This window comes from Leopardus geoffroyi, chromosome B3 (genome assembly GCF_018350155.1).
Source record: "Leopardus geoffroyi isolate Oge1 chromosome B3, O.geoffroyi_Oge1_pat1.0, whole genome shotgun sequence".
Classification (NCBI taxonomy): Eukaryota; Metazoa; Chordata; class Mammalia; order Carnivora; family Felidae; genus Leopardus; species Leopardus geoffroyi.
Window position 1 is genome coordinate 61,313,914 of NC_059337.1, and position 18,514 is coordinate 61,332,427.

General features: G+C 41.2%; 2 protein-coding genes across 2 annotated transcripts in view; both read left to right on the plus strand.

Annotated features, from left to right (window-relative positions):
• PLA2G4E (phospholipase A2 group IVE) overlaps positions 1-990 on the plus strand; it is a 60,677-nt gene extending 59,687 nt beyond the window's left edge. The window contains exon 20 of the mRNA XM_045448078.1: positions 258-990. Coding sequence (XP_045304034.1) covers positions 258-268 — 11 coding nt within the window. The 3' untranslated portion in view covers positions 269-990. The remainder of the gene's footprint in view (positions 1-257) is intronic.
• Positions 991-8,970: 7,980 nt separating this feature from the next.
• The window catches only part of EHD4 (EH domain containing 4), an 87,107-nt gene continuing 77,563 nt past the window's right edge, over positions 8,971-18,514 (plus strand). Inside the window, exon 1 of the mRNA XM_045448105.1 lies at positions 8,971-9,379. Within this exon, the coding sequence (XP_045304061.1) occupies positions 9,144-9,379 (236 nt within the window). The 5' untranslated portion in view covers positions 8,971-9,143. The remainder of the gene's footprint in view (positions 9,380-18,514) is intronic.

Below are 18,514 nucleotides of genomic sequence, written 5' to 3' on the forward strand. Positions count from 1 at the left end.
TCTATTGGCAGAAGCTTTCACAAGCCAGCCTAGATTTAAGGGGAGGGGACAAAGATCCATCCCATCTCTTGATAGGAGGCATGTCAAAAAATATATGTGGCTATATTTGAAATCCCAGCCTGCAATAATTGAACCCTTAATGTTGACTTTCCCTCTCTTCCACTAAATGAATGTCACATTTTGGGTTCTATTACTGCAGACTCCATTTCCAGTAACAAATTCAGTGTTAGTTAGGACCTACTTTCATCTCTGACTAGGAGAGACCTGACAAATAGTGGCTTAAACACATGCCTATGAAAGAAGCCCAAGGGAGGCAGTCCACGGCTGGCACGGCGCTTCCATGATTCATCCCGGATTCTGCTCCTTCTAGCTCTGATTTACCATCCCGTACATAGTCCTTGGTCTCATAGTCCAAGATGAGCTCTGCAGCTCCAGCCATCATAACTATATCCCAGGCTACAAGAGAGAAGGGGAGAGCAAGATTGAACACTTTTCTTTCTAAAGGAGACTTCTTGCAAGTCCCACACATCCTTCAGGTAACATAGCAGCCCGCAGAACTTGGTCTTATGATCATACTGAATTGCAGATAGACTGGAAAATTTTGTTCTTACCTGGGCAGCAATGGGTCCAGCTGAAAATGAGAGTTCTGTTTCTGAACAGAAGGACAATTTAGAGGCAGCTGGCAGTCTTACTGCAAGTACCTACTGGACATCTCTACCTGCATGTCCTATAAGCTATATCTCCAAGTGGCAGCAGTGACCTGGCTAAGTGGCCACAGAGAAAGGAGAGATGTGTCTGGGAATGAAGGGGAATCTTCCCAGGCCACAGTACCTCCTCTAATCTCTTCAGCATGTGTCTCTCAGGCCTTGAACCACTCTGGAATTTAAAGTATCAGAATAAGACACTGGACTTGGTAGGCATTTAGAGCCAATCACTGAACACAATCTGGAGCAAACCTCGTGAACATCAAATTACCAAAAACAAGACGAAGGGAAAAAAAAAAGCTTCCACAAGAATTACAGTTAAAATTTCAATATAATGGGGCCCCTGGGTGGCTCAGTCGGTTAAGTGTACGACTTTGGCTTAGCTCATGATCTCACAGTTTGTGGGTTCAAGTCCCACATAGGCTCACTGCTGTCAGCACAGAGCCTGCTTCAGTACCTCTGTCCCCCCTTCTCTCTGTGCCCCTCTCCTGCTCATGCTATCTCTCTCTCTCAAAAATAAACCTTAAGGGGCGCCTGGGTGGCTCAGTCGGTTAAGCGCCCGACTTCAGCTCAGGTCACGATCTCACACTCCGTGAGTTCGAGCCCCGCGTCGGGCTCTGGGCTGATGGCTCAGAGCCTGGAGCCTGCTTCCGATTCTGTGTCTCCCTCTCTCTCTGCCCCTCCCCCGTTCATGCTCTGTCTCTCTCTGTCTCAAAAAAAAAAAAATAAACGTTAAAAAAAAATTTTTTTTTAATAAATAAATAAATAAACCTTAAAATTTTTTAAATAAAAATAAAGAAATAAAGTTTCCATATAGCAAAGAGAGTTGTTGAGTCTTACCAAAATATTTATTTTAAGAATTATTTAATTTTTTAATGTGTATTTATTTTTGAGACAGAGAGAGAGAGAGAGACAGTATGAACAGGAGAGGGGCAGAGGGAGAGAGAGGGAGACACAGAATCATGACCTGAGCCAAAGTCAGATGCTTATCCAACTGAGTCACCCAGGCACCCAAGAATTATTTAATACAACAAAAATCCAGGTAACTAATGTCACTCTCTGTAAAACTACCTGAAATAAGATTTAACCTGAAAAAAACCACAATTGGATTCATTTGAAAAGTTGACTGAAATTGGGATTGTTTTAGTCTGAAGAAAGAAAACCAGGGGCACATGGGTGGCTCAGTCAGTTAAGCATCCGACTCTTGGTTTCAGCTCTGGTCATATCACAGCCCTTGAGATCAAGCCTGGTAGTAGGATTGTCTCTCTCCCTCTCTCTCTGCCCCTCCTCCACCTTCATATCTGCTCTCTCTCTCTCAAAATAAACAAACTTAAAAATATATAAAGGGGCTCCTGGGTGGCTCAGTCGGTTGGGCGTCTGACTTCGGCTCAGGTCATGATCTCAGGTCATGATCTCATTGGGCTCAGTGCTGACAGCTCAGAGCCTGGAGCCTGCTTTGGATTCTGTGTCTCCCCCTCTCTCTGCCCCTCCCCTGCTCATACTCTGTCTCTCTCTATCTTTCAATAATGAATAAACGTTAAAAAAATTAAAAAATATATATATAAATATATACATAATATATATATAAAATATATATATTATATATATATAATATATATATATAATAACTAGAAAGAGGATCACAACTTGCAAATGGACGCAAAATGACTATTCTGGGAAGCACCAGTCTCTCTCCCACACCACCGAGGACAGATCAAGAACACAAAAACCAGGGCTGCAGCTTTATGAAGACAGAGAAGAAAGAAGAGTAAGACATTATGGTGTGTCCTCTGGGCCAGGCTCTTTCAGAACTTTTATTGTTTTTAAAGATTAAAGGCAATAATTTTTTCTTCCTTCAAATTTATTGCTGATTATAAAACAAGAACATGAGGGATGCCTGGGTGGCTCAGTCAGTTAAGTGTCTGACTCTTGACCTCGGCTCAGATCGTGATCTCGTGGTTCGTGAGTTCTAGCCCCACATCGGGCTCTGCGCTGACAGCATGGAGCCTGCTTGGGATTCTGTCTCCCCTTTTTCTCTGCCCCCTCTTTCTCTCCTTTAAAAATAAATAAATAAACATTTAAAAATAAATAAATAAAACAAGAACATGATTCTTGTGTAAAATCTGAAAATAAAAATGCTGAAGTGTATCAAGAAGAAAACTCAGATCATTTATCATTCCAAAACCCAGAGATCATTATTATTTTGGGGTTTATCCTTCCCAAATTTTCCTTAGATGCCTTAATTTTTTTTATAATAGTACAAAACTGCTATAGATTCATTTTTTTAATTGTTGGTAAAATATACATAATGTAAAATTTGCCACCTTAACCATTTTTAAGTGCACAGTCCAATAGTGTTAACTATGACCACATTGTTGTGACCGCCTGAATTTTTTCGTTTTGCAACACTGCAGCTCTATACCAAGGAACAAGTCCACATTTCCTCCTCCCTCCAGCCCCTGGTAACCACCATTCTACTTTCTGTTTCTGTGAATTTGCCTATTTTAGATACATCAGATAAGTGGAATCATATACTATTGGTCTTTTTGTAACTAGCTTATTTCACCTAGGATCATGTCCTCAAAGTTCATCTAGATTGTGGCATGTGACAGGATTTCCTTCCTTTTGGGGACTAAATAATATTTCATTATATATATAGCACATTTTGTTTATCCATTCATCCATCAATGGAAACAGGTTGCATCCACCTCCTGGCTATTGTGAATACTGCCTCTATGAACATGGATGTGCAAGTATCTCTTGGAGATCCTGCTTTTAAATTGTTTGGATATATACAGATATATACCTAGAAGTAGGATTATTGGATCATATAGTTCTATTTTTAATTTTTCAAGGGATCGCCATATTGTTTTCCATAGTAATTGAATGTATTCACTTCTGTAATCTGCCTTGTTTACACTTAAAAATATATTCTGTGGGGCGCCTGGGTGGCGCAGTCGGTTAAGCGTCCGACTTCAGCCAGGTCACGATCTCGCGGTCCTTGAGTTCGAGCCCCGCGTCGGGCTCTGGGCTGATGGCTCAGAGCCTGGAGCCTGTTTCCGATTCTGTGTCTCCCTCTCTCTCTGCCCCTCCCCCGTTCATGCTCTGTCTCCCTCTGTCCCAAAAATAAATAAACGTTGAAAAAAAAAAAAAAAAAAAAATATATATATATATATATATATATATATATATATATATATATATTCTGAGTATTTTCCCAGGTTATTAATATTCTTTTTATTTGACACAGCTTTCAGAGGCTGCATAGGAATCCATTACCTATCTAATTAATCCTCCATGGGGGAACATCTAATTATAGCTTTTCACTCTTACAAGTGTTATGCTGATAAGCATTCTTTAGATAAAGCTTTACATTGATTATTTCCTGAGGATAAAATTCCTGAGTCTAGAAGTATGAGCATTTCTAACAACTAATAAAGGTATAATTGATATACAATAAATCATACATATTTAAAGAACACAATTTGATTAATGTGGCCAGGTGTATACAACTGTCAATCATCACCACAATCAAGGTAATGAACAAATCCTTCACCCTCAAAACTTTTCTTATGCCCTTTGTAATTCTTCCCTATGCTCCTCTGCTGCTGGGTCATGTGATAGGTATACGCTTTACTTTTTAAGAAATCACCAAACTGGGGTGCCTAGGTGGCTCAATCAGTTAAGCATCCGACTTCAGCTCAGGTCATGATCTCACAGCTTGTGAGTTTGAGCCCTGCGTGGGGCTCTGTGCTGACAGCTCAGATTCTGTGTCTCCCTCTCTCTCTGCACCTTCCAGCTTGTGCATGCATGTGTGCTCGCTCTCTCTCTCTCAAAAATAAATAAACTTAAAAACACCTTTTTAAAATTGTCAAACTGTTTTCCAAAGGAGTTGTATAATTTTACACTTCGTTATCAGCGTATGACGGTTCTAGTTGCTCCACGTTGTCACCAACAATTGATACGATCAGTCTTCTAATTTGGGCATTCTAATAGGTAGGTAGTAGTATCTTGTTGTAGTTTTAATTTGCATTTTCCTAATGACTAGTGATGTTTAACATCTTTTTATGTGCTTATTTGCCCATACATCTTCTTTGGTGAAGTACCTGTTCAAATATTTTTTCCATTAAATTGAATTGTTTTCTTACTGTTGAATTAAGAAGGTCTTTTTATATTCCAGGTACAAGCCCTTTACTATAGATGTGACTTGAAAATATATTTTCCTACTCTTTGCCTTGTCTTTTTATTCTGGTAACAGTATCCTTCAAAGGTCAGAAGTATTTAATTTTGATGAAGTCCAGTTTATTAATTTTTTTCTTTTATGGATCATGCTTTTGGTATCACCAAAGAAACCTTTCCCTGCATAATGTCATAAAGATTTTCTACTATGTTTTCTTCTAGAAGTTTCATAATTTTAAGTTTTACCTTTATGTCTATAGTCATTTGGGGTTAATTTTTATATATAGTGCAAGGCATGGATCAAAGTTTATAGTTTTGCATGGGATATCCAATTGTTCTAGCATTATGCATTACAAGACTTTCCTTTATCCATTGAATTGCTTTTGTGCTTTGTCAAAAATCAAATGACTATATATGTGTGGGTCTATTTATGAACTCTATTCGTTATCATTTTACCAATACCACCTGTCTTAATTTACATAGCTTTATAAGTCTTGAAATTAAGTAGCGTAAGTCCTCCAACTTTGTTAATTTTTTCAAAGTTATTTTGGCTACTTTAGGTCTTTTGCATTTACACATAAATTTTAGAATCAGCCTGTCGATTGTTACAAAAATAAAAGCCTGCTGGGATTGCACTACATCTATATATATTAGTTTGGAGAAAATTGACATTTTAACAATATTGAATCTTCTGATCCATAAGCATGATATATGATATATATCTCTATTTATTTAGGCCTTTTTTTATTTCTCTCAGAAATGCTTTGTGGTTCTTAGTGTATACACCTTGTACAGTTTTTATCTGATTTATCTCTAAGTATTTAATATTTTTGAATCTATTACAAATGACATTGATTTTTTTTATTTCACTGTCCAATTCACTCCCATTATACAAAAACATAGCTGATTTTTGTATATGTATCTTCTATCCAGTACCCTTCCTAAACCCACTTATTAGTCCTAGTAGCTTTTTTTTTTTTTTGTAGGTTCCATAGAATTCTCTACATAAATAGTCATATCTTCTGCAAATAAAGACAATTTTACCTCTTCTTATTTAACCTGGAATACGCTTTGCTTTTCTGGATACTGGTTAGAACCTCTAGTGTAACATTAAATCAGAGTGATAAGAGTAGACATCTTTACTTTGTTCCTAATCTTAGAGAGAAAACATTCAGTTATTTCACCATTAAGTATGATGTTGCAGAAGACTTGAATGTGCATTTTCAAGATTTTTGATAAGTATGGACTCCAGAAAAGTGCCAGTTTGCACCATATCCAGCAATGTCTGAGATGGTACCTTTTTCTACACTCTTGGCAACATTAGGGATTGTCTTAAAAAAATAAAAGTCTGCCATTCTTTTTCTTTTTTAACTTTATTTATTTTGAGAGAGAGAGAGAGAGTGCAAGCAGGGGAGGGGCAGAGAGACAGAATCCCAAGCAGATTCTGTGCTGTCACTGTGGAGCCTGACTCAGGGCTCGATCTCACGAATCATGAGACCATGACCTGAGCCAAAATCAAGAGTCTGACCCTTAACCACCAAACCACCCAGGTGCCCCAAAAGTCTACCATTCTTAATGTTACCTATTTATTTTTAATTTATGTTTCTTTGATCATTAATGGAGGTTAGCATTATTTAATGTTTGTTTTGTTAGTTGTCAATGTCCTCTGCTCATTTTATAATGGAGTATTCATTTCTTTCTTAATAATTTTATGGTAGCTTTTTAAAGGTCTAATATCCTTCATTAAATATATTTCTTATATATGCCTGGCAATATTTTTCCCAATTTGTCTTTTGCCTTTTACCTTTGTTTATGAATTTATTTTTTATATATACTATTTTTAATAGAAGTTTTTAGAGCAGTCTTAGAATCATAGCAAAATTGACCATAAAGTACAGAGAGTTTCCATGCACCTCCTGCCTCCTCAGTACATAGCCTCCCACTACCAATATCCCACACCACAGTTCATTATAATCAATGAACCTAGTCTACACTGACACATCGTTATCGCTCAAAATCCATAGTTTACTTTAGGGTTCACTTTTGGTGTTATATGTTCAATGGGTTTGGACAAATGTATAATGATATCTGACCACATTTACATTATTGTACAGAATTATTTCACTACCCTATAAATCTTCTTGTTCTTCCTATTCACCCTTCCCTCTTTCTGAACCCCTGGCAATCACAGATCTTTTTACTGTCCTCATATTTTTGCCTTTTCCAGAATGTCACATAGTTACAATCATACAGCATGTAGCCTTTTCAGATTGTCTTCTTTTGCTTAGTAATGTGGATTTAAGGTTTCTCCATGTCTTTCCATGGCTTGATAGAGTGTTTCTTTTTAGCACTGAATAATATTCCATCATCTGGTTGTACCATAGTGAAGTATACCTAGTACAGGACATTTTGGTTGCTTCTAAGTTTTAGCAATTGTGAATAAAGGGTTATAAACATCCATGTGCAATTTTTGTGCAGACATATGTTTTCAACTTATTTGGATAAATACGAAGGGGTGCAATTTCTGGAGCATATGGTAAAGAGTATGTTTATATGGGTTTGTTTGTTTGTTTTTTAATACACTAAAGCTTTTACTTGTTTGTTGACAAACCTGTCAACCTTTATCTTCATAATTTCTGTGTTTGGTTTTGATCAGAAAAGCTTTCCCTTTCAAAATTTTATAAATCTTCACAAATACCTTCTTCTAGTAGTTCTATGGTTTTCCTTTATTTTCACATTTCAATCTTTGTTTTATTTTGACATGAGACAATATCTAAGTTCATTTTCCTTTGGCTTTCTTTTCACTTCCCTAGTTACATACAGCTTCCTCTAAATATTTAATCCACACAGCAACTCCAAAGGATTTCCCACTTTTACAAACAAGGAAACTGAGGCAGAGAGGTAGCTCGTTGCATTTAAAGCCACATAGCCATTAATATATGTAATCAGGATTCAGACCCAGGTCTTTTGATGCCAAGTCCTGTTCTCTCTTCACCACAGCACTCGCATTCAAAGTATAGCCCATGGACAAGCAGCATTGGAAACACCTGGGAGCTTATTAGAAACGCAGTCTGGGGTCTCAACCCATGCCCCATACCCCGGAGTCAGCATCTGCATTTCTATCAAGTTAGAGAAGTACTATTGTGCATCATACTCCCCCAAATTTAGGGTATGTCAGAATCACCTGGGAGCACTTGTTGAGCTCCATCCCTCCTCAGTATTTTAACTCAGTGGGTCTGGGGGTGATGACCTGAAATCTGCATTTTAACAAGTATCCCAGGTTATTCTTATATGCAGGTGGCTCCGTGGGTGACATTTGAGAAATGCTCTAAAACAACTGAGAAATATTCTCAAGCTGTTGCCTAGAACGCCAAAAGTGATGGCTGATTGCTTCTCCCAGTCTCGATGTTGATACGTCCTTTTAATCTGGAAACAGAGACAACTAAGAGGTAACAGTAACTCTTTTACATGTCAACATGTGGTAATTAGGTGGTAATAATGAGGATGATGATTAAATCTTTAATGTTACAGAAAATCAAATAAAGAAAACTAAGGGCAAGAGGCCTTCAATTCATCCAGAACTTAGCGGAGGCAGTGTGAAGTAGGAGAAACATCTACCCAAGCAGATTGGAGTCTTCTTCCCCTTAGTCAAATATTGTCAGTATGTCCTTGAGTCAAGATCTCTTCACTAACAAAATATGTAAATAATAACCTTCCAGAGAGTAGAAAGAACCTGTCTGTCAACTTTCCGAACTTTTGTCCCCAGTATCATAAGCCTGGGAAGAGTAAACTTCCTAGGAGACTCAGCAGCCTCCGGAGGCTCATTTTTGCCAGCTCAGATTTGCCCGGAAGCCGACGCCACCTGGCCAGAGGTGGGGCCCCGGCGACCTAAGGGGGCGCTTCCGAGACCAGTCTGAGCCCCGGGGCTGTGGAGACACCCTCTCCCCGCCAGTCCGCCGACGGACTCCGTCATCAATAATTCATTAAGAACCTCCTCTCCATTGGCTGAGACGCGCTGGCAGCGGCCCAATGAGGAAGGACTAGAGAGAGCCTTCTGAATAGTAAACGAGCTGTCGTGACGCAGAGACCAGCGATTGGCTGCGACTGCGCGAGGCGGGGCCAGCTCGGGCGGCGGCGAGAGGGGCCGGAGCAGCTCAGTGCCAGCCGGGGAGGGTCGAACCCTGAGCGGGGACTGAGCGCGGGGTGTGAGAGGGTGGGCGAGGGGAGCGAACCGGCGACGGGCGGACCGGCTGCATCAGGATGTTCAGCTGGATGGGGCGGCAGGCTGGCGGGCGCGAGCGCGCGGGCGGCGCGGACGCAGTGCAGACGGTGACTGGGGGCCTGCGCTCGCTCTACCTGCGCAAGGTGCTGCCGCTGGAGGAGGCGTACCGCTTCCACGAGTTCCACTCGCCAGCGCTGGAGGACGCCGACTTCGATAACAAGCCCATGATCCTGCTGGTGGGCCAGTACAGCACGGGCAAGACCACCTTCATCAGGTAACCCGCCCCGCCGGCTCCTCAATGCCGCCGGGACCCCTGCTCCCACCACCTAGGTGCTAGCGGTCCTCAGCACGTGTGCGCGTGTTGTTACCAGCGTCCCGCCGCCCTCGGACATCCTGCAGCGCCCACTTCCCCTGTGCGGAATCCCCTCGCTGCTGTTTCTCCCTCCAGCTACGGCGTGACCTCAGGTTCCCGCCCCTAGCGCGGTGCCCAGGTGCCCGCAGCCTCGCCCCGGGGCGCGGCCGCCCCAGAAGGGGCTGGCTCTACCCCACGCTGGCAGGAAGGTCCCTGGAACCCCTTCACTGTGTACTCTGAGCCTTCTTTCCTTGCTCTTGTTAAGGCACTCCTCTGGCTGGCTTTATCCTGTCACTGTGGCCTGGGGACCCGGGGAAGGGAGGGAGAAGAGCGAAGCTATAATAAGCATCTTCTTGATGAGCGAGTGAGGCCTAGGGCTAGAAATGGGGACAGAGGTGTGGGGTATCAGAATGGGCTCTTGAGTCATAGTTGGAGAATTAAGCCCCCAGCGCATGACGAATGAATGAATGGCAACAGTAGAGTGTATTTCCAGTGCCCCTTTCTTTTGAGGTCCTTGCTTGCCATCCCCCAACACATTGTTGGGGCCAGTGGGTAGAGAGGCCGCTTTCATTCAGCTCTTGCACAGCCTCGCCTTTATCCGACCAAAGGAAGTTAGCTGTGTGTAGCAGCCCCAGCTAGCGCCCAGTGGAACCAAGGGGGAGTGTCATATTACTATTCGTTAGTTTCCATTCCTTAGGTGGGTCATTCCTTCCTCCCTTGACAACTGAAAATATTTGTCATGCTTGCTCTGTCTCTAAAAACATGGGGCGCCTGGGTGGCGCAGTCGGTTAAGCGTCCGACTTCAGCCAGGTCACGATCTCGCGGTCCGTGAGTTCGAGCCCCGCGTGGGGCTCTGGGCTGATGGCTCGGAGCCTGGAGCCTGTTTCCGATTCTGTGTCTCCCTCTCTCTCTGCCCCTCCCCCGTTCATGCTCTGTCTCTCTCTGTCCCAAAAATAAATAAACGTTGAAAAAAAAATTAAAAAAAAAAAAAACAAAACAAAACAAAACAGTTACTGTGCATGCGCTAGGGTTCAAATCATATAGCTTTCTCCGAAGCGATTTTTGTTGGGAAATAATTTACATTGAAACAACTTGCCTTTTGAAGAGACTGTGTTACTTCTAAAGCAGAAGTAAGATACTTTTAAGACTTACTTTCTTTGGTTAGGAAACTTGTTTTCCTGGGTTAAACCCTGTGTCAGTTAAAACAAAGTGACTAATCATTTAAGGTTTGGGTCTAGGGTTTGGGAAACTGTAACAATCTCATCATTATTGATGTTCAATAGATGTTCAGAAAACTGCATCTATATTTGGATATATGCCATTTCTATTAAATAGCGGCCTCTTTTTCTCCACTCCAGTGACCTAAATAGTTCCTACAAATAGAGTACTTGTCACTACAGGAAATATGCTCAATCCAGACCTACAGATACACTATGAATGAAATGAGCAAAGCAAATATACTCTATGGAAATATCGTTCTAGATAGTAAAGTGAATGTAAAGGAAGACTGAGGGAAATAATTTTTAAGTTGATTTATTTGGTGCTTATTAATAAAGTGAAAATAGTATTCAGTATATCACCCCAGACACTCAAACCATAGAATTGTTATACTCACTGGTACCCTGAAAGATGACAAACAATACCTTTAAGGTCTTAGTAATATAACCAGTTTTTAAGTATATGGGAAAATGAAGTATTGTGACTGACAAGAGTGGGAGGTGGGCCTTTTGAAATATACAGGTCAAAGATAAGGAGCTAGCATTGTAATTACAATAATTGCAGACATTAGCAGTGACATATGCACAGCACCCTGGGCAGCTCCTCCTGTCTGTCTCTGCCATGAGGCTTTATTGTGCTGTGTGTGATCAGGGAGCCCTGTTGGTGCTGTACCCACCTGGATGTGATGTGGCCATCTCTCTGCTCTTATAGCCTCACTCTTCTTTTTCATCATTTGACGGGAGCTTTGTGGAATAGCTAAGCATAGTTTTAAGAAGGATTTTGAGATTTGACTCCTGGCAACATCATCCAAATGGACCACTTCTCAGGCACTGGAGCCATGTGCAACCTCAGGGTGAAGGAGGAGTCACCTTACCAAGAAGTCACTTGCTTTGGAGACCTTCCTTTACCTAAGTGACTTTGTCCTTAGGCAGTAGGCATAAACTGGACCTGTGAGGTTAGAAGGAAATCAAGGTGGACGGGAAGCTTGGTGAGGCACCAGAGACCTGAGTTTGGTTTCATAGTGGAGCTAGGAGGAAGAGATTTAACTCCTGGGAGGAAATCCCCAAATGAAAGGGCAGCTCCTCTCTAGAGCCTTCCCTGGCACTGGGAAGCAGAGGGGATGGCCCAGGGTGCTGACGATCCTGGATCCTGCTTGCATCCATGGCTGTCTTTTCTCTGAAACTGGTCAGTGGCTGGATTGTTTGCTACTAGCCATTGAACACTAGAAGTTCATACTTGGCTGTGGGATGCACTTATCCACATAGTAAAAGATTCTCATCCACTTGGCTTCGTGTATATCCCAAGAGGTCACTGGTAACACACAGCCTGCACTGATAGGAAGGAAACTTCTCTCATTCTAAAGCCATTCAGCAAGGCTTTTGGTGTGCATTGCATACCTTTACTAAAACTGTACTCTTCCTTCCTTTTGTCCCATGACTGGGAAGAAGTAAGAGCTCCTCTAAAACGTGGTGAGCCAGAACTTCGTCTGGAGTGAGGAAACTAAATGTGTGCCTTGTTCTAATAAAAACGTCTTCTAGATGGGGTGGATGAAGAGCCTGAGTGCTAAAAACTACACTTATTTTTGGATGTGTATGGAGGGAGAGTTGGTAGACCCTCCTAACATGGGTCACAAAACTGGCCCAGAAGGAGACTTCAGATGTAATGGAGCTATTTGTCAAAGTCTCCTTGGATAGAAGCAGAGCAGCTGATAAACCTATTGTCCTATTGACAATTTTATTTCTCAGAAGACAGAGAATGCTATGAGAGAAACCACGGGTGCTCACTCTGCCTCTAACCAGCAAGAAAGAGTTGGCCAAAAAAGGAGAAGAGACTGGCATGGGGGAAAGTGGCCATGTTGTCTTAGACTACATAACAGCCAAGGAAGGGTGGATATTGGGCTCAGTCAGACTTGCATCCAAAATCTGAGGAAAACAGATTTCACAGGTTCCCCTAGAAAATTCCTGGGCCCAGCTGATGTGAAGGAAGACATTTCCACTGAGAAGATGTGAGGCTCACTGGAAATCAAGCCATGGTTGCATATTTTGGTTTCAAAGAGCTCCATTTTGTCTCTTCCTCCTATATCCTGTCCCTCCCAGAAAAATTTATTCTAATGAGGAAAAAAGAGGGAAGTCACTCAAGAAACTGTATATGCTTTAAAAGGGTAGAGCCCAAAGCAAATTAGACAAGAGAAAGAAATAGAAGGAATGTAGATTGGAAAGAAGTAAAACCATCTCTTTCCACAGAGGATATGATCATATGTATAAAAAATCTTAAGGATTAAGGAAATCCTAAAAAAAAAAAAACTTTTAAAATAAGGAAATTCAGCAAAGTGTTAGGATATAAGATCAATATACAGCATCAGTTATATTTCTATGAACTAGCAATGAACAATCTGAAATTAAGAAAATAATTCCATTTATAATATCTAAAAGAATAAAATATTTAGAAATAAATTTAACAAAAGTAGTGTAAAACTTATGCACTGGAAACTACAAAACTTTGTTGAAAAAAATTAAAGAAAACCTAAAACAACAACAACAAAACACAGGAAAGACATCCATGTGCATGGATTGGAAGACTTAATATTTTTAGAAGAGCAGTACTGCTCAAAGTGATCTATGACTCTGTGCATTCCCTACCAAAATCCCAACTGCCTTCTTTACAGAAATTGACAAGCTGATTCCAAGATTCATTTGGAAACATGAGAGATCCAGAATAGACAAGACAGTCTTGAAAGAGAACAAAATTGGAGTTCTCATACTTTCTCATTTAAAAGCTTGCTACAGGGGCGCCTGGGTGGCGCAGTCGGTTAAGCGTCCGACTTCAGCCAGGTCACGATCTCGCGGTCCGTGAGTTTGAGCCCCGCGTCAGGCTCTGGGCTGATGGCTCAGAGCCTGGAGCCTGTTTCCGATTCTGTGTCTCCCTCTCTCTCTGCCCCACCCCCATTCATGCTCTGTCTCTCTCTGTCCCAAAACTAAATAAACGTTGAAAAAAAAATTAAAAAAAAAAAAAAGCTTGCTACAAAGCTACAGTAAACAAGACAGTATGATAGTAGCATATGGATAGACATAGAATGACCGAATAGAATCAAAAGTCCAGAAATAAACCCGTATGTCTGGTAACTTTGTTTTTCCAAGGGTTCCAAGACAATTCAATGGGAGAAAGAACATTCTTTTCAACAAATGATTGATGGTGGACAATTGGATATCCACTTTGCAAAAGGCATAGAGAGTGATGGCTAATGGGAACAGGGTTTCTTCTTGGGGTGATGAAAATGTTCTGAAATTAGATAGTGGTACTAGGTGCACAACTTTGTGAAGATACTAAAAGCCACAGAATTGTACCCTTTGAAAGGGTAAGCTTTATGGTAGTATATAAATTATATCTCCATTAAAAGTAGCAAACAATTCAGTCTTCCAACAGTTCAGCATCCTGTGATTTCTTTAATTTCCATAATTCTGCAGTTAGTTCCAGTCAGGTAATTTCTGCATCTGTATACAATAATTTAAAATAAAAATGGTTGCCAGAAAGAAGGCAAGCCAAAAAAAGTGGGAATAAGCTAAAAGAACACCTGAACTGGGACGCCTGGGTAGCTCTGTTGGTTAAGTGTCGACCCTTGGTTTTGGCTCAGGTCATAATCTCGCGGTTTGTGGCCCAAGCTGGGCTCTGTGCTGACAGCATGGAACCTGCTTTGGATTCTCTCTCCCTCCCTGCTCCTCCCCCCACTCTTCTCGCCAAGATAAAGAAATAAACTTAAAAAAAAAAAAAAAAAAAAACACATGAAGGAAAGGAACTGAGGAGTAGACATGAAGGAATTGAGAGTACAAATAGCTATCACACAATCCCCACAATATGTTTTTTCCCCTGTATATTCTTGTCAGTGTATAAACATGTTCATTCTTCTCAACACTCAAGTTAGTAAAATCAAATTATAATATTTTCCTATAAAATGTTTGATAAAGTAATTGTGTTTTAAAACTTTAAATATCACTTAAATATAGTGTTCCTAGAGGGGAAAGAGGGCATGAGTTGCATATGCAAGTGTGGAAACAAAGTTTATGGACAGTTTGAAGCATTAAGAAGCTGGTGGCCGGGAAGGCAAAAATGCCTTGGGCAATAAAAGGCCTTTTTTGGTAGGATTAGAACAAGAAAAAGAATCAGGAAGTGATAGACCCACTTCTTGGGACTCTTGCTATAACTTTCACAGAAAGCAGAACTCGTCAGCTGTTAGTCTTTTTTCTCCTTTTCTCTCAAAAACAAATGATCCAGAGACGGGAAAGGGAGCCCTGTGGTGTTTGAGGGGATTCAAGCCCAGAGGACGAGGAACCCTCCAGGGGCTGCACAGGCACGGCCCAGTAAATACCCAGGTCGGGGAACAGATGGCAGGGCCATTTAGCAAGAACATGTAGTTGTGCTCAAAGAACTGTATTTGGTACTTTTTAAGAAGTTATGAAGAATATGAGGAGTATCAGAAAACTTGAAGCAGAAAAATGGCCCCATTTTCAGAAAAAGGGGAGCATAGATTCTATTAAAGAACAAAGCTCTACTTCATCCCTTTGATAAGCTCTAGACTCAGTTATTAAGGCAAAGAGAAGTGAAGGCACTCCCTAGGAGTCAGCCTAGTTTTACCAAGAAAATCCTGTTAAGGAAACACCGTGAGCCCAGTTTAGCGGTTTTACTGTCAGCTAGGCACTGGGGCCCCTGGAAGCGATAGTCTTCTCTGCCAAACACCATGCCCTTTGTGGATCTTTCTGAAATGCCGACATATTTGATTTTTACAGAAGAATGGACTATCTATAATATATAAGATCATACGTGTATATCCTAGTGTCCATTTATTCAAATAATATTGGTTTCCAGGAAGGGCCTGGCTATCCCAGAACTTAGTTTCATGGGGAATATGGATAAGAATCCACAAGCTATTAGGGCTCTGAGTGACAAGAGCTATGACACTAGAAGTGCAGGCTGGGATGGGGGCATAGGAAGGACCCTTCATTCAGGCTTGGAGGTTGGAAAAGGCCTCCCTGATGACACAGCCTAAAAGCTGAGCCCTGAGGAATGAGCCAGAATTAGCTGCCCAAACGAGACCAGGAAATGAGGGCAAGAAGTGTCAACGATGAGGCCCAGGTTTCTTGGATAATTGGGTGGGCAGTGGAGCTATTATTCACTGAGATGTGGACACAGGGAGAGGATGAGTGGGGGCATAATTTGAGTTTACATTTAAACCCATATTGAAGTGGACACCCAGGTGTAGAGTCCACGAGGGGTTGGACATATGGATCTGGGAGTAAAAGGAAGAGTTACTGTGGAGACACGGGGACAAGGCACCAGAGAGGTGGAGTCACTGCCAGAGAAAGATGGGAATTTGGAGCCATTGTAGGGCTCTTTTCCTTGTGATTAACAGAAGCTCAACTGAAAAGGGCTTAAGTAAAAAGGTATGTTGTCTCATGAAACCGATGAGACCCGGGTGTGCTGGTTTCAGGCCTGGCCTAGGACTCTGAGTGGCACCATCTGGTCTCTGTCTCTCAGCTCTGCTGCCTTCTTCATGTTGGCTTCCTTCTCATGGCAGTTTGGGGTGGGCATTTGGCCATCTCCAAATCCAGACTCACATTCTGCCAGCTCAGCAACCCCAAGGGGAAAAAAGGAACCTTTTTCCCAACGGTTTCTGCAACAGTCTTAGGTTTGAGTCTCATTGATTAGCCCTGGTATCCATCCATGAACCAATTCCTCAAGCCAGGGGAATGAAATACCCATGCCTGCAGTGGGGTGGTCAGCCCCCAAACCATGTGGACTAAGAGGGGGGGAAAGGTGGCTCCTTAGGGTGCTGCTACAAAAAAGAAAAGCATTTGCTCAACAGATGAGACGTCAGGCAGCCCTCACAAACGCCACAGAAAGAGGGGGCATGGTCAACAGGGTCAGATGCTTTTGGGAAAAGGGTTGAAATGGATCTAGTGGATTAGCCATCAGGAGCCAGGGTGACCTTGGCAAGAGCCATGCCAGTAAGTGGTGGTGATGGAAGCCAGGTGGCGGTGGGTTGAGGAATGAGTGGGAGGCAAAGTGTCAAATATAGAAAACTCTCAGCAACTGGGTACTGGAGGGGAGGAGCCGTGCCCTGGTCTGGGGCATTCCAGTGAAAGCCTATTATAAGTAGATGGAAGGGGCCTATAGAAAGGGAGTAGCTGGTATTTCAGAAACCTAAGAAGGGGCAGGACTCAGAGCAGGGGAGTGGGGGTGCCAGGACAGGGTGAATGTGGTATCGGTGGCAGTAATCACATCTGGCAGACACTGCAGGTTAACCTCTTGTTCACTTGTTACATCATCTACCTGACAAATGGCAGCCATGCCACAGGATTAGGAGAAGTGTAAGGGGAAATGTATTTTGTTTTTGTTTTTGTTTTTTAATTATGAAATTCTCTTCCTTAACTCACATTTAGAAGCTTACTTCTAGAAGACATTCAGTATTTTTCAAAACCTTGGAAAAGTATGAACTAGAATGCTACAGTTCCTGGATCTGGCTGCTGGACAGAATCACTGGGAGACCAAAAACAGATTCTAGGGCCTTAATCCAGACCCCCTGAATTGGAATCTCTGTGGGAGAGGGTCAAAAACCTATTTTTGTTTTGGTTTGCTTTTGGTTTTTATAAACCACCTCTCAGAGTAATTCTTAGGTAGTTTCCTGCAGGAAATATTTGGGAACCACTGAAAGACAAAGGTTCAACTAATGGAATCATGATAGTTGAACCATTTAAGCTTGAGAAGTACATCAGTCTCAACCCAGAAGAGAGTCTCACTTTGATGGCCCTTCTATGGCAAGTGGTCCAAGCTCCATCTGTTCACATTTTTAACAAATGACCTAGGTGAAGACATGGAAGTCATGCTTACAAAACTGGTAATTATGCAAAAAATGCAATTTACTAAACAGCCCTTTTCGCTTAATATGATATGATAAACTTTTTCTTAAGTAATCTTCAGAAATAGCTTTCATGACTGCACCCTAGTCTATCATACAGCTTGGAACATTGTTTCTAATTTTCTGCTATTATCTATAATATTGCAGTGGACATTCTTGGCTTGTAAATCTTTGTGTATCTCGTTTTTTTTTTTTTTTCCTGTTAGAAAAAAGCCTATTCTGCTGAGTATGAATTACTACATCAAAAGGTATAAATATTTTTCAGGTTTATATATATTCCTGATTCTATATATATATATACATATACATATATATATATACACACATACATACATACACATATGCATATATATAACATATAAATAATACATGTTTTACACTAAAACCTTGGTTTGCGAGCATAACTCCTTCCAGAAACATGCTCGTAATCCAAAGCACTTATAAAGCAAAGCTAATTTCAAGAACCATTGGTTCAGTTGTGATCATGTGATATTCGGCATCACATACTACTTGTGTTGCAAGACATCGCTCGTTTATCAAGTTAAAATTATTAGAAATCTTTGCTCATCTTGCAGAACACTCGCAGAACAAGTTACTTGCCATCCAAGGTTGCACATGAAATAGAACATTGCATGTTTTATTCTGACTATGTCTATATACATATGTTCCTTTTTCAGAAAAGTTATTCCAAATTAGACTCCCACCACAGAGTCTAATATGAAGATTATTATTTCACCAAACTGTCAGTAAAACTATGCATTATTATTAAAAACAAATAAACGTGATAGGAAAAAATTTTTCTTAATTTGCCTTTTTTTTTTTTTTTACTGTGAAGTTGAACTTCTAAAATGTGTAGCCATCATCTCTGTTTCTTTGAGAGTTATTTGTGAACTTTGTCCAATTTTCCTTTGGAGTGCTAGACTTTATCT